Source organism: Panicum hallii, chromosome 8 (genome assembly GCF_002211085.1).
Source record: "Panicum hallii strain FIL2 chromosome 8, PHallii_v3.1, whole genome shotgun sequence".
In the NCBI taxonomy this organism is placed as follows: domain Eukaryota; kingdom Viridiplantae; phylum Streptophyta; class Magnoliopsida; order Poales; family Poaceae; genus Panicum; species Panicum hallii.
In genome coordinates, this window is record NC_038049.1 from 42,501,266 (window position 1) to 42,517,193 (window position 15,928).

The 15,928-nt window shown below is 43.4% G+C and overlaps 2 protein-coding genes across 2 annotated transcripts; both read left to right on the forward strand.

Annotated features, from left to right (window-relative positions):
* The first annotated feature begins 9,392 nt into the window (after nucleotides 1–9,392).
* Nucleotides 9,393–10,905, forward strand: LOC112872365. Its single transcript, XM_025935450.1, has 2 exons — nucleotides 9,393–9,909; nucleotides 10,439–10,905. The coding sequence occupies exons 1-2, from the start codon at nucleotides 9,855–9,857 to the stop codon at nucleotides 10,903–10,905; spliced, it is 522 nt and encodes a 173-aa protein (XP_025791235.1). The 5' UTR covers nucleotides 9,393–9,854.
* Nucleotides 10,906–11,082: 177 nt separating this feature from the next.
* On the forward strand, nucleotides 11,083–13,251 carry LOC112872366. The gene is made up of 3 exons (XM_025935451.1): nucleotides 11,083–12,233; nucleotides 12,344–12,461; nucleotides 12,820–13,251. The coding sequence occupies exons 1-3, from the start codon at nucleotides 11,083–11,085 to the stop codon at nucleotides 13,249–13,251; spliced, it is 1,701 nt and encodes a 566-aa protein (XP_025791236.1).
* Nucleotides 13,252–15,928: the final 2,677 nt, after the last annotated feature.

A 15,928-nucleotide genomic window follows, 5' to 3' on the forward strand; every position in this document is an offset into this window, starting at 1 on the left:
CATAAGCCATTACACCTCGATGGCCTTGGGTGAGATTGAGGAATTCCTTCTTCTTGATGTCGATGATACCCTTGGGAATATGGAAAGAGCGGAAAGCCGTCCGGAATTCTTCCCATGTGAAACGGTGATTGGCAGGTTGAGAAGCCTTCCAATTCCGCCACCAAGCCCCCGGGGCATCATGGAGTTGGTGAGCGGCGAATAAGACCTTATCATGTTCATCACATTGGATGAGATTGAGCTTCTCTTCAATGACATGAAGCCAAAAATCCGCATCAAGTGGATCCTTGGAGCCACGGAAGATAGGTGGGTTGGTGCGGAAGAAATCCCCAAATTTGTTCACTTGCGGCTCCTCCCTAGGAGCTTGAATTCCAATGTTGCCCAAATTGCCAATATGATTAACCAATTGCCCAAGTAGTTGAGTTTGTTGGGCAAGAACATCCGCGAAAGTGGGGTGGACGGGAGGTCCGGGAAGATTGTTGTTGTTGTTGTTGTTGGTGTTGTTGTTGTTGGTGTTGTTGTTATTGCTATTCCCACCCGAACCGTTCCCGCTTTCGTGTCGGTTCCCGAACGCAAATTCATCCTAGCAAGAATTTAAGATGAGTTAGCGACCGAGGAAGAAATATAAATCTTAAGGAGAAAAGATGGAATGATAAGGCGTAGATAATGATTTGACTCAAGATCGGAACTCAAACGATAACTTATCAAAGAAGCTATATAAAATGTGACGGGTGCCAAAGATTTGAACATCACCATTCAAGATTACTAGGACAAATTTAGAGAGCAAGATGGACGGAAAACGGTCACCCACATGCTTTATAATCGTTATATGCGTATGCGTGCATGCATGCAACATATGAGTGCAATATGTCGTTACCTCACATCGTTTCCACATGATAATATAGGGCTCATAATTAACTCTTAAGGAAGCACACATGAAAAGTACACAATTAACTTGCATAAATAAACTATTAATAATGCATCGAGTCATAATCATAACCATGAGACCAACTTGTCTTTAGTTCACAAGCATTAAATAAAGTTCAACCATCACAAAATGAGCGCGTCTTAACGTCCTTAGCGCTTAATTCCACCTTACATCCACATTACCCCAAGTGCACGACCCTCCTACTAGCACTTGGACTAATGTGTGACTTTCCCTCTCACTAGACATAAGTAATTCATGGATCAAAAGGGCTCCGGAAACCCCAAAAGATCCGCGCGGATGGCGGGCACCATACGGAACGACGCACGGGTAGCCCCATCGAAATGGGATTATACGGTCCCCGCGCCTCGGCCCAAGTACCCACCACATGCGGAAAGCGGTGCGACGGAGGCGCCTCCTCATGCGGTGTGTTCCGCGTCCAATCACTCATGATCTTCTTAGGCAACTTCATTGATCGAAGGTAAGGCTCCACTTGGTATTGGAGGCGGACGAGACGACTCCTTGTCTCCTCCAACTCCCATACCAAGCTCCGGTGCGCCATCTCATAGGCGGAAACGGTGTCCGCCATGCACTTCTCCAAGGTATACGGCCCATCCGGAGGTGAGACAACATGAGCAATGGGAGCCTCGGGTCCCCGCACCGGAAGGTAGGTGAACGGAGCCTCCCAAAGCTCACGGTGCTCGAAGCGAAGACGGGCGATGGCTTCACGTGCCACCTCTTGAATGACCATCTGCACGGAGGTACCACAGGCGCGGAAGTCGTACTTCACGGCTCCCACCACCAACCTTGGCTCAAGGTGGAGGCTCGCCATGTAGTCCACCAAACCAACACCACAGCCGCGAGCATAGACCTCGTACTCGGGCTGATAAAAGTAGTGCGACTTCCTCAACATCTCATTGAGGATCGCCGGGAACCCAATCGTCTCCGGAGCGCGAGTCGCCATGATCAACGTGGCCATCTATCCAACAAGACATGAGAGATTAAGCACATTTAATTAACAGGTGAAGCATTAGAGAGGATAATAGCTCTAAAACAAGGGGAGGAAGTTAGCAATCAATCCTTAAGTTCAAATTTTACAAGAAATAAATATTAATGCAAGTACTCAATTTTATTTCGCTCTCCACCCCCTTTAAGCAAAGTTTTAAGTTCACTTTATGGAACCTTGGCTCTGATACCCGCTGTGAGAACCGCCCAATTTAATATCATTTTAAGCGGAACCGTCGGTCTTTATCGTGAAGATGAGAGCTAACACGCACTCGCACAAATGGCGCGTTACGGGTTAACCCACATCTAAACTACTAAGAACCAACTTAACTTTTCGCCGAAAATAACATTAAACCCGGTAGTCTCGGTATGTGCTCCAACATATGCCCAGGATCACGCATATGCACATACCGTCACAAGCTCATACATCACCATTGATCCACAAAGAGCAATTTTTAATACAAAGTTAAGCCATTAATCATTACAACATTGACATAAGGAAAAGTTCCAAATCTGAATTTTAAGGTGCAAAAGAGGGATACAAGCCTCACAAATAACATAGAAGATATAAAAAACCATAAAGTTTAGTGTTTAACATGATATCCCAAGAACGATACGCAGCGGAAAATATAACGACAAATAATATTAATGGCGTCTTGCTCAAGGACACCATTGACCATATCGGCCTATTCCTCGCCCGCGCCGGGTTCGGCGGGGTAGAAATGGCCAAACACCACTTCCGGCTCACCTGCAACTTAGTATAAGAAAGCAACATGAGTACAAAGGTACTCGCAAGACTTACGCGAATAAATAGGTCAAGGAAAATGCATATGAAGGCTCACAAAAAGGCTTTAGGGTTAAGTAAATTAATTAAGCATGAGCTCCCTAATTCCACCATCTAGCCTCCTAGCATTTTAATTAACTTGCCCAACCCACCTCAAATTTTAGTTAATTAGATAACTCACATCCTAAGCATCGACAAGAGGGAACGTGCATCCAACCACTTGACCACAACTTCTACGAAGATTTCGTAGGATAAAGAGCTTGCTCATAACCGAGAGCGCGGCAATTCGAATTGATTCATTAACCTTGCAAGGGTGTACAACTTTACCCACACGACACAAGGACCATGCGACTCACCCAACCGATCACGTGGGGTGAGGGGTACTCGCATCAACCTTTCCCGACGAGTTGTAACCGTTGAACATCATGCCTAACTTGCGCAGAGAGTTACCTAGGTCCACCGGTGACACCCCTAAGCCTCTCTACAAAGCCCTACGGCCACGCATCTAGGACCGTGCATCAACGATTAAAACTAGAGGGTATTCGGTTTATCCACCCCATGAATGGATATGTGGAAGTACGATAAGTGCTCAATTTCCAAGGTCATCCACGGACGGTACTTAATCGGTTTAAGCGGACTAAGCCTTCGAGACTCCTTTCTCTAGGCCCTACCTTCCGCTCAAACCTCAAAACCACACTTCCAACTAGTTCGATCCAACCAACAACCCGACACCGGATAACATGTTTAAGATAATCAAATGTGGGTGAAACAAGTGATCCTATTCCAAGTTTTCCCTACAAGACATCTACCAACTCTAGGCACGACTAAGCATTTAATTAATTGGGTTGCAACTAGCTACGTGTGCCAAGGGCATGGATATACAAAAATCAAGAGAGGACATTGCATGAAAATAGGACCAACGATGCAATAGATAAATATTTAACATAAGCATAGATACCCAAGTGAAATAACTAAATTTAAGCAAGTTAAGTAGGTCAAGGAATCATGCTTAGCTGCTTGCCTTGGTTCTCTTCTTGCTCAACCACACACTCGGCTCCCGGCTCGGTCTCAACGAACTCGGGGGGCTCAACGGGTGCGTCCTCCGGCGTCTCGGTCACTAAAATGCATGAATGAGATGTGTGCATTAGAATGATGCCGATGACATGAAATGAGGTGGCATGATATGGAATGGAAATGAAATAACACTCAACACAAGGAGGCACGCAAGCAACGTACATGAAGCTCGATCACTCAATTAAATTCTAAGCCCGAAGGCAAACTTGCTCATGCAACAAAATAGCAAGAATAAATCATGATTTAATTTCTGCACCCAGGGAATCTCAAAATAAACTCATGAGAGTTGAGTTTGCATCAAAAACATATTTGTGGAATTACTTATGATATTTATAAATTTCAGCCGCTAAACTAAAGTTAAATCTTAAAAGCCATGGAAAACATTTTCAAAAATCCTAATAAAATTACCAGGGGTACAAGACATGATAACAAAGATAACAGAAGTGGTTTTATCATTTTATAAATTTTCTAACAAAAGTTATTCATTTAACAAGCTTGCAGGAAGCAAAACAATAAGTGCATTAAAACCCTATCAAACAGTACAGGAACAAATACATAAGCTGGACCATTAGATAGAGCATTTCACAAGGAACACAACAATATTTAGTTTGACATTTTTGGGGCACCCCAAAATAAGATTAACAATTAACTTGGTTTAGCAAGGATAAACTATAACTCAAGGTACAGGATTCTAGCATGCATAACATTAATTTATCTAAGTAGATCTATTACAGAGGATTCAAACAAAACAAAGTTCATAATTTTTGGAGATCTACAACAATTTCTACGCAATTAACAAGATCACACATGAAATGATAAAAACAAACAAGGCGGCCAGCGCTAGATCCACCCGGATCTAGCGCCCCTGGGCGCCGACAGGCGGGCCCAGGCGGCCAGCGCGCGGCCCAGGCGAAGTCAAGGCCAGCCGTGGCCTTGACTCGCCACGGGCGCGGCCAGCGCGCGCCCACGGCGCGACCCGCGCGCGAACGCGCGCGCGCGGCGCGGCGCGGCGACGGCCGGCAAGCGGAGGAGCGGCAGGGGGGCGAACGGGGCGGGGGCGCACGCGCACTAGCCGTGCGGCACGGCAAGGGTGCCCGGCCGCGGCACAGGCGAGCGGGGCAAGGCGGGGAGTGGCGGCGCGACGGACCTCGGCGGGGGCGGGAGAGGGCGAGCGCCGGGAAGGAGCTACGGACGGAGAGAGAGGCGGCGGGTGGCCGGGATCGAGCGAGGAGGATGAGGGGGTGGTGCGGGCGCGCGGAATCGGGAGGAGGCGAAGCGGCGGCGGCGGATTGCGGTGGCGGGCGGAAGGGGAATCGGCGGCGGGAGGAAGAGAAGGAGGCAGGGGCGTGCGGTTCAATTGGGGAGCGGGGAGAGGAAGGCGAATCGGCGGGGGAGAGAAGAGAGAGCGGCGCGCGGGACTTGAAGGGGCGGCGGCGGCCACGCTGGAAGAGCCAGCGGCTGCCGGCGTGCGCCACCGCGCGGGCGCCCAACGGGCGGGCGCAGAGGCGCGGGAGGCGCGGAGGGGGAGGCTGACGCGCGGGCCCGGGCGCGCGGAGGAGAGGGGGAGGAGGCAGACAGGTGGGGCCGGGAGGAAAGGGAGTTACCCGAAAATGAAAAGCCTAACTTCGAACACCTAAAAAAATACTTCCCGGGCTCCAAAAATCACCAAATTTTTACTGAAGCAAGATCATACTACCAAGAATATAATGCAACAACAAACACTCAAAAAGACATCAAAAATTGCCCGCAATAATTCATCCAAAACTGCATATTTCAAACTTTCCAAGAATTTTATGGCTCGGCAGAGACATCCAAAAATTGAGGAAAAATATCTAAAAATCATCATTTAAATCTAGTATTTGAATAAAATATTTGGGGGCACAGTCACATAGCAAAATTTGAGCTTACTTCACAACTTACTCATAAAACACAGAAGAAAATGGTTGCTCATGATGTAATTAAGTGCATATGATGCTCCATAATGCTTGGATGATGCTCATGATGATGTTGCTTAATTTTTTTTAATCTCATGCTTTTAAATTTTGGGTCGTGACATGAAGAATGATGGATTGCCGTATTCAATGGAGTGCCTCTAAAATTGTAGACAGAAGATGTTTGAATTGAGAATGGCATGTCAAAGTTTGAACCTTTTAGTGTTTATCCAATTGTATGCATGGGCAGCTCTGGAAAAAAAGAACTTTAGTTGGGGAAAAACATAATGGCCCTCGCTTTTGTTCTATTACCCACTCTTGGATCACTGCAGCCAAGTAGCCATGTTATTATCTTCAGTTCTTGATGCAATTCATTTCAAATGTTCAAATAGAGATGTTTGCTTTCCGCATAGTTCTTGATATCGGTACCATGACAAAAGCTTAGAGTATTAAATGAGACCGATGTATACTTGAGAAGCTTCGAGAAAACTTGGAGATGGCAATAGTGAGTTTTCCTGCTCCATGTCAAAAGTTAGAAATGCTCCCACGCCAAAATTCTTAGTTGAATGAAGTAAACTAATCGAGGGCTTAGACATCAAATAGACAACAAAACTCCTGCTTAACACATCCTGTTATCCGGACTGAACGTCTAAATAGCACACCAATGTGGTGTTTGACACGCTTACATACACATGCTGCACAAGGTCGATGTGAGACCGAAACATACTCTTGGATGTCTGCTCATCCTGCTCTGAAAACAGCAGCAAGTACTACACTGAACGGGCTGCACGAATCAGCGCGAAAAACCGTAATTGCGTCCTAGACTGATTTAGACACATGCCTCGTTGCTGCATTCAAAGGATGTAGCACCTGGAATGAAAAAAACTTGCATTAGTTTTCTTCTTGTACTTGTGTCACATCATTAACAGTTTTTAGCTCAACAGCAGTAAGATTGGATCAGGCAAAGGTTACTTACTATACAGCATAGACACTGCAAACTTCATACCATAAGCTTTGATCCTGCAGACGGCTCTCATGCCTATGAAGCAGAGATGAAGAATGCTTGGTTGTGAGAGATCTCTGTTAAATGGATGTCTTGCGCCACGAGGTATTTGTAGCCAAATGTTCTCTTATCAGGCTCTTAAACAACGAAACTTTACTTGAAATAAAGATATGTTGCTCCTTCTTTTGTCCTCTCACCTACTTTCTGTTTATTACTGGGGTGAAGTAAAATTGATAGCTGACTCAATGGTCATGTGATACAGTTGAACTTAAGTGCATGAACATGTATATTCTGTAGTGCAATTAAGTATATACGTACCACATATTCCTTCAATACAACCAACCGGTTGGAGAAGCTACACCAGGCCATCGGAGGAAATGCAAATACATTCGCAATTCAAGTGAATTTGTCCCAAAACAAGTGCACATAGAGTCACTGTGTAAAAGACGTATTTTCTGCACTATAAACAAAAGGAAACAGTGATGGCCTTTGCTACAGTACTCTACAATAAAATATATATTTATATCAACTTTTATTAGAAATGGTACCTGCCTCAGTGATAGTTTGATGCAATTCATCTTAATAAATGCATGAATTGTAACTTAAATACCTATCGGAATCTTTATCCAGATTAACACGCTTGTATGTCAGAGTTGCTGGTGACAGCCTTTTGCAGTGTTTACTGCTTAGTTTCGGCCATCTCAGCCTGGTCCATTCACTGCAGATGATGGGAAAAAATGGGTTTTCATTTTCAACCAAATTGACAAGAGCTCTCTGCCCTTCATTAAGATAGGGAATAGAGTTTTAGAGCCACAATCACAATCCAAAGATCCTGGCCGTGATGAACCCCCCAACAGAAAAAACTACGAGTGCCAAACACCCACAATAAAAAAAAAATGGTGACCATTTGCAATTTGATTCTTCTTTCAGGGCATGATAGTATGTACTTGCACTTGTTTGAGAATACATAGCGATGCAGTGTATACTCACACATTCAAACGGGTTATGCGAACTAATGAATTATCCAAAAGCAAAGCTACTAAGTACTAACCCATAAGGCGGGCAGAAACAGGAACCTAGAACATCCATGTCGAGATTTCCCCGCATTGCCTGAAGGGAACCTCTAATCAAAACTAACTTTCTCCTTCAGTTTCTTTGGCTGCGGAACATGAGTTTCGAGGCACGCTACGTGTTCCTGATCCCTTCCGTGCCTACAGAATGTATATGGGAGTGGAGCCGGTAGTAGCTCGTCTAGAATCACCAGCAGTGGCGTCTCCTGGAGGAAACGGTGGTGGCAGCACATCATATACAAGGACCAGCAACGACATGCCCTGGAGATGGAGAACCAGCACAACTGCAGGAGTCGGCAGGCTGCAAGAAGTGTGGAGGACTGAAAGAAGTGGATACTACTGGTTCGTGAAAAGTTGGCCTACAAGCGCATTGAACTACTCAATATTGTTCTTAAAATTGGATCAGAATATGGGGAAGCAGGGTTGTAGTAATTCTTCTGTTGCATCCCTGCATCTCCCCAGTTAATGTTTTGCAGTAACTCTTGAATATTCTCCAAGAGAAGGGCTCAGGACCAATTACTGGTGTTGTACTGTCCAGACTGTCAAAGAAAAATTTAGAGCTTGGTTTACAATGGTAATCCATATGGCTAAGGCGAAACATGTACAAGCAATGAGAGATTGGCTAGAGGCATTTGTATAATAACTCAGTTGTAACTCCTTTTTTTCTTTATTATTAATATATCCAGTAGGGGAAACCCCCTCCTGTTTCATCAAAAAAAAATTACTGGTGTTGTACTGTAACTGATTGTGTAACTGTGAATGTAACCACAGAAAACATCCTCCTATATAACCAGTGGCGAAAACGTTTCTTTTGTGCAGGGATGATTCTTGCAACTGTCATACAAGGAGAGTGCACTACTTGACTGCCTCATGCAGCTCCTGTCTGTTTTGTCACATTTGACTCACTCCAATTTCTTCCTGCTAGGACTCCAGACCACGTCCATCCTATCATTCCCAACGCCTCACAAGCTCCACAAACCAATGCCTGCGAGCCTATGTGTTACGACGAAAAGGGACAAAACATTTTTTTTCTCTACGATAAAAAAACTGGCTGAAGACTCATGAATGGAACGAGCCGAGTAATTTTGGTGCGCCCTATACTTCTGTTCAGAGCAAAGTGCAAACACGAGAAATAAAATGCTACACTGACGAGTTACAACACTCACATTTTTATATACTGCTTATTATTAGCTTGCATTGTTCTGCCAAGATGCCAGAGGGTGGTGTGGGAGTAGGATCTCACACAGTAACTAACCATGCACCCAAAAGGCTGCAGCTGTAGTCATTCAGAGCGTACAATCTGCTCATTCAGTATACAAAGTTGGCCAAAAAACTCGTAGGAGACCAACTTAAATAGCAGTACGCCGGCACAGTCATTCACCGTTCATGTGTGAAGTTTGATTGAGGTGCACTGGCTACTTCAAAAACATGGCCTCAAGGAGTCTGCCAGCACCATTGAAGATCATGGCTGCCTTCATGGAGCATGGGCACACATGCCAAGGCAATCTGTTTGTAGCAGACCATTCCTGTTCTTTCTCTGTTGTTTTTTTTTGTGTTAAACCCAATGTTCTAAATCTCCGGCTATAGCTGCCCCTATAGCCGGATTTAGCTGTTTGGAAGCAGCACAGCTAGGAGAATAGACTTTTAACGCTAAGATTTGAAATGCGCTAATAGCTGAGCTTAGCTGGAGATTTCCGCTAAATGGGCCATGAAATAGCGGCCGCTAAAGAAGCCTGCGCACTGAAAATCTGAAATTTGGGTGCGGCCCAAATTTTCCCCAGCCCAAAAGTATTCGGTTAGCCTAACTGGCTAACCCTAGCGTGCTTTCCCCATCTGTTACCTCTCTCCTGTCTCTCGTGCGTCTCATGGCGGCGGCGGTGGATCTGGTTCCCTGAACCAGCCAGCAGCGCCCACGCCGAGCTCGCCGGCGCCTGCGCGCAGCACGCACACCTCCTCAGCTCCTCGCCCTCCTCTGCATCGAGGTCGCCACTGCGTTGGTGCCGGCCGCCTGCTACGTCGCCGTCAACGACTCCTCCTCGCAGCTCGCTGCTGCCGGCCGCCTGCTATGCCGCCGCCTGCAACGATGTCTCAGGCCGGCCAAGAGCAGGCAACACCAACAGGCATGTTTCTCCTCCTCTTCCTGGCATATTCAATTCCTGAAGTATAGAACTACAGATTCGTAGCTTTTGGTTTACACTTTACATATGTGTGGGTACTCAGTCCTTAGTTTCAGTCCTCGTAGAATCTGATAATGTAGTAGATGAGTGGTGGTATTTGGGTTCCAGAAATGAACAAGATGAAGCTTTTCCATCTCGTATTTGCCGAGTCATTTCCAACTGTCAAACGTGTATGGGTTTTGTGTGGTAATTCTAGAACAAACAGCAGCAGTTCTTTAAGATAAACGCTAACAGTTGCAGTTCTACACATCTGAAACATATATTGCACATTCTGAACAATCTACTATGTGGACATTGCCTATAAAGCTCTGAATCTGAACTGGGTACTTATGATATTGGATAAGAAATTAAGCATCTAGAAGACTTGTACAGAGAACATATCCTCATTTTTTCACTTTGCAATTAGTGAATTATATTGATATTGACATAAAAATAAACATGACTTCAAATGTTGTATTTTGTAGATGTACAGGGAACCCATCAAGTGCAGCCTCTGCCTCAGTGACAAATTCAGCAAAATCACAAGTTGTTATTAACTCCGATGACCCTGCATGGGCACATTGTTATTGCCCAGATGCATCCAAGAAGCATTGGTTGAAGTGCATGTACTGTGATAAGCTTTGCACTGCCGGGATTACAAGAATTAAGTATCATCTTGCTGGCATTAAAGGATTCAATGTTAAAAAGTGTTTACAAGTTCCAACTTCAGTGAAGGAAGAGATGTTTGGTTTGCTCACAAAGAAGGTAGAAGAAAAGGATCAGAAAGCCAACGAAAAGCAAAGGGACAAAGATGAAGTTGATATAGATATCTTGGAAGATGAAAGCAATGGTGAAGAAGATTTTGATCAGGGAAATGAAGTTCTCGTACTGAAGCCAAAGCCAAGCAAAGCTGCTAGTAGCTCCAGATCGGTGGCAGGTGGTGGCGCTATTGAGAAGTAGGGCAAGCCTCCTTCCATAGAGGAGTCTGTTCAAATGAACCTCAACAATAAGGTTCAAACAAAATTGACAACTCAGAAAAGAGAAGAGAGAAGGGATAGAGCTTGTGAGTACATATGCCAGTTTTTCTATGAAGCTAGCATTCCACACCACACGGTTACCCTACCTAGCTTTGCCCATATGCTTGAGGCCATTGGACAGTTTGGCAGAGGTTTGAGAGGGCCTAGCCCTTATGAGATGGGTGGACCTTTCTTTCAGAAAAGGAAGCAAAAGGTGCTAGATGGTTTTAAGAACCACAAGGAATCATGGGAGCTCACTGGATGTACAATTATGACAGACGCATGGACAGATAGAAAGGGAAGAGGTGTGATGAATTTAGTTGTGCATAGTGCTCATGGGGTTTGCTTCTTGGATTCAATGGACTGCTCAGGTGAGAAGAAAGATGGAAAATATATATTTGAGCTTGTGGATAGATACATAGAAGATATTGGAGAGGAAAATATTGTTCAAGTAGTGACTGATAATGCTAGTGTCAATACAACAGCAGCAAGCTTATTGACAGCAAAGAGGCCCTCAATATTTTGGAATGGATGTGCTGCTCATTGCCTAGATCTCATGCTAGAGGATATTGGAAAGCTTGGATCAGTTGAGGAAACTATTGCTAGTGCAAGACAAGTGACTGTGTTCTTGTATGCTCACACAAGGGTGTTGGATTTGATGAGACAATATCTTAAGAAAGATTTGGTTCGCTCTGGGGTTACTCGCTTTGCCACTGCTTATTTGAATCTAAAAAGCTTGCTAGACAACAAGAAGGAATTGACAAGGTTGTTTAGATCAGACCAACTCAATGAGATGGGTTACTTGAAGAAGGCCAAGGGAAAGGAAGCCAACAAAGTGATCAGATCTGAAAGCTTTTGGAAAAATGTTGATATTGCTGTTAATTTCATTGAACCAATAGCTAATGTGCTGAGAAGAATGGACAGTGATATCCCGGCAATGGGCTTCTTCCATGGATTAATGGTTGAGGCAAAGAAAGAAATTTCTGAGAGGTTTGATAATGATGAGAGTCGCTTCAAAGTTGTTTGGGATATCATCGATAAAAGGTGGGACAACAAGCTCAAGACTCCACTACATTTGGCTGGTTACTATTTGAATCCTTACTTCGGTTACCCCAAGAAGTCAGAGATTGAGCATGATGGATCCTTTAGAGCTGGTGTGATTGAATGCATTACAAAGCTGGTTGAGAATGAAGAAGCTCAGGACAATATAATTGAAGAGCTCAACACATACCAGGATCAGCAAGGGACATTTGGACATGAAATTGCCGTAAGGCAAAGGAGAAACAAGAATTTTAATCTAGGTGAATCTAATATGAGTATATGTCATGATGAATATGAGTTATTTGTTGCCAGCTATGTGTAACTCTTATTAACTTTTTCAGCAAAGTGGTGGCTAAACCATGGCACAAGCACACCAAATCTAAGGAAGTTGCATCAAGAATTCTGAATTTGACTTGCAGTTCATCAGCTCGTGAGAGGAATTGGTCTGTTTTTGAACATGTACTTATCAGCTTATTTATAGATACTTTATTCTGAACTTTCTTGATCATAGTTAGTATAAAAGCAATCAGCTTTAAGTGTGCCTTAAACCTTTGTTCTGTACAGCTAGATAAATACATCTATGACATGTTTCACTGAAACCTTTGCAAATACATGTACAGTTAGATAAATACATCTAGATGTTTTAGTCATAAATTGTTTTCAATCAATAAACACTTTTATTATTCTAATATCAGCAAGCTTAGCTCTCCAATTGCCATCCCTATGTATCAGTATCACATAAGTGTTAAAAAATCTGCAGCCTTTGCTCTCCAATGCTGTCATTACAATTTGCAAATTTTCAACTTTCAACCTATAGGTTCATACAAAGAAGCGCAATAGATTACATCATGATAGGATGAGAGATCTTGTTTTTGTGAAGTTCAACTCCAAACTAAGGAACAAGAGGGAGAGCAAAGGCAAAGATCCTTTGGAGAGGGAATTAGATGATGCTGTGGGTGATAATGAAAATGAATTCATTACTGGTATTGTGCAAGATGGACCATCGCAAGTAGATTCAACACATCTTGTGCCATCGCAAGTAGAATCAACACCACAAGCACAAGTACAGGAAAAAAGGAAGAGGAATGTGCGCCCTAAGAAGAAGAGGAAACTTAGGAGCCTCCAATCTTTGCTGCGTGATGCTCCGGCTGAGCAGTCCTCATCTGACTCCGAAGATGGTGATGGAGATATTCTAATGGAATCCTCTGAATCTGGAAAGTCTCCTTGTGCCACTGATAGTGATGACTGATGAGTAGATGTTGAGAATTGTATTAGTTGTATTGTACTATTTTTTAATCTGTGAAGTATTGAAGTTGTGATCTTGAAGCTTGATATTTAGTCTTGTATGAACTTAAACTTTATGTTACCTATATGGCAAGGCTGCATGGTTGATTAGCTGATTAGCTTATAATTTATATCAAAATTTTTACTCTATTCTATACAAAACCGCTAAAAGCCTTAGCTACCGCTATAGCCGGCTATAGCTGGTTGTAGCTGTTCAAAAACTGAACCGCTAAAGCCCTTAGCCGGAGATTTAGAACATTGGTTAAACCTGGTGATTCAAATATATTGTGAAGTAACTCATATCTCTATAATCAATCATATTTTCTTGGTACTGTGAATGCATGAAATTGCCATCTATGACTAGATTGGTCGCATAATTAGCGTGTGGCCGGTAAACTGTTGTGAAGCAGAGTATGCACCTGTTGGTCAGATGATAAGAATCTTGTTGGTCTAGTAGCAACTACCCTTCGCTGATAGTGATAGTGCTATGATGGCCTGCCCTCTATAGAACAGGGCAATTAAAGTGTAATTCATTTTCTAACTCTGAAGCATCAGTGATCATCATTTTGACTCTCTATATCACTGGAGAGATCACTTCCCCATAAAAATCCATACGTAAGTCAAAATTACAGCGTGATGTATGGCTTTAGAATTGTTGCTCATAGAGGCGGAGAGCTAGTACTTTTGCAACTGGGGTTCAAATAAGGCAAAAAGTACTTGTTTACATTTGAATTCAGTTCAAATTTGAATGTTCCAAACCCGACAGAAAGAAACCCCAAACAATTTTCTAGACCAAGTTCAGCTTCCGGGCCAAATTCCCTACCTCCTGTGTCAGTAACTGTTCCTCACGGGACCGCATTTTCGGAACTGGCCCACATCCACTTTCAGCCCGTCAGTGGGACTAGCCCAACACCGCTTTCAGCCCGAGCTGGAGTGATAAGCTGAAAGTGTTTCAGTTGATCTACAGAGATTATATATGCATTTAGACAAAGTTCTTTGACAAAGAGATGCCATTAGCAGGCTTTCCATGTCCTGGCCGCCGCAATCGCTGAAAGGTGAACGAGGTCACTTGGTTACACTGTTTCAGGATGATGGAATGGAAGTGAATGAAACCAAGAAAGCCATGGAGTACTCCTGATGACGCCCAAGCCTATGTATATGCGTGAGGACGGAATGTTTGATCAGAATGGAGAATGTGAGAGGCGTATAGTTTGTGCCACTTGAATGAATTACCAGTTGTAACATTGTGAACTACTGCAACTCCTATAGGAGAACCTTTTCTCAAGCTTCCTGACATAATGCCACAATTGTGGGAGTACATTCCACACAATAACCAACCAGACACAACAACAAGGCTACAACTGTATTAACTCAGCGAATACATTTCCACTTATAATGCAATAGATTCTGCTCATCCTACATTCACAGTTGTTTAGGTTATCTTGTGATGTGCACGTAAGTGAATTCGCTGCTCCCTCTGTCCCCAAGTACAGGCATTTCTAGGTTTTGTAGACTATATTGAATGACCGAGTTTAGATAGAAGATTATCAAGATCTAGCGCATCAAAGAAATATACTATAAAAATAAATTTCATTAAGGATCTAATAATACTAATTTGACACCATAAACATGTTATTCTTTTCTATAAGCATAGTCAAACTGATGATGGTTCGATATGCTTATATTTTGGAACCGGAGGGAGTATGTTGTATGGGCAATAGCAATGCTAGCTCTGTACCAACCATCCATCGAACTACTAGGCAGTGTAGCAATAAAAGATACTTTATATATTCTGAAATCTGTGTTGTTCTTAGTTTAGCCTTAGTTACTTCTTCATCCAGCATTTAGCTGCGCACTTATCTATTCCAAGATTAGGACATTTAGATTGGATCTTCAAGTTACAGTAAGAACAAATGTTATTGACTCCATCCGCTCGGTCTTAGCTTAAAACATGCAAATGTCTCAAAGGTCGAATTCCCAGGAAGGTTACCAGCATTGTCTCTCTTCTTTTATGCGCTACAACGTTTATGTTATAGCAATATATCCTATACCAGGTGTTTCTGATTCTACGACCGAAATTCCAAACATCACCTTTCTAGATGGCTATGTGCTGGGAACTCAGAGTTATCCACACTAAACAAGCTGCAGTACTTGGTGACATATGTGTGTTGCCCAAGCAGCCGGCCTCTGCAGCAATCAGGGACAACATCCTCGACAACAGTGCATATGTTTCAAAAGCAATGCTAGGTGTTCCTGATACTTTCCAAGCCTACATCATTCTCATGTCCAACACTTCATGAATGAATAGTTTTGATAGCTTGGTTTACGCGGATGCATACATATAGAGGACGAGTTAATTGTACAAGGTCAGCATGGCACATAGTGTTGATTGACTGCTGCTAGTAGTAGAGAACTGGTGAGTACAGTCGGTTTTTAAAGAAACTTATTGCGCAAATGCCATGTCAACTTTAGAATACTGGTGGTTGCAATTTTATATGCATCACTACAGTCTGAGAGCTCCTAAACCACAACTTTTGAAATGAATTTGTATAGTCGATACAAATTTATAAATGAAGGCATTTTCACCATCGATATAAATAACCATCTACCTGCCAACTGACTGTACTAACCGCTTATTTGTA

Bases quoted from the DNA above. Each gene is read 5' to 3' on its own strand.
- LOC112872366 (XM_025935451.1), top strand. From the start codon at position 11,083: ATGCTTGAGGCCATTGGACAGTTTGGCAGAGGTTTGAGAGGGCCTAGC. The intron at 12,234-12,343 runs GCAAAGGAGAAA...TAACTTTTTCAG, and splicing joins GGACATGAAATTGCCGTAAG to CAAAGTGGTGGCTAAACCAT. The intron at 12,462-12,819 runs GTACTTATCAGC...TTCAACCTATAG, and splicing joins ATTGGTCTGTTTTTGAACAT to GTTCATACAAAGAAGCGCAA.
- LOC112872365 (XM_025935450.1), top strand. From the start codon at position 9,855: ATGCCGCCGCCTGCAACGATGTCTCAGGCCGGCCAAGAGCAGGCAACA. The intron at 9,910-10,438 runs GCATGTTTCTCC...GTAGATGTACAG, and splicing joins AGAGCAGGCAACACCAACAG to GGAACCCATCAAGTGCAGCC.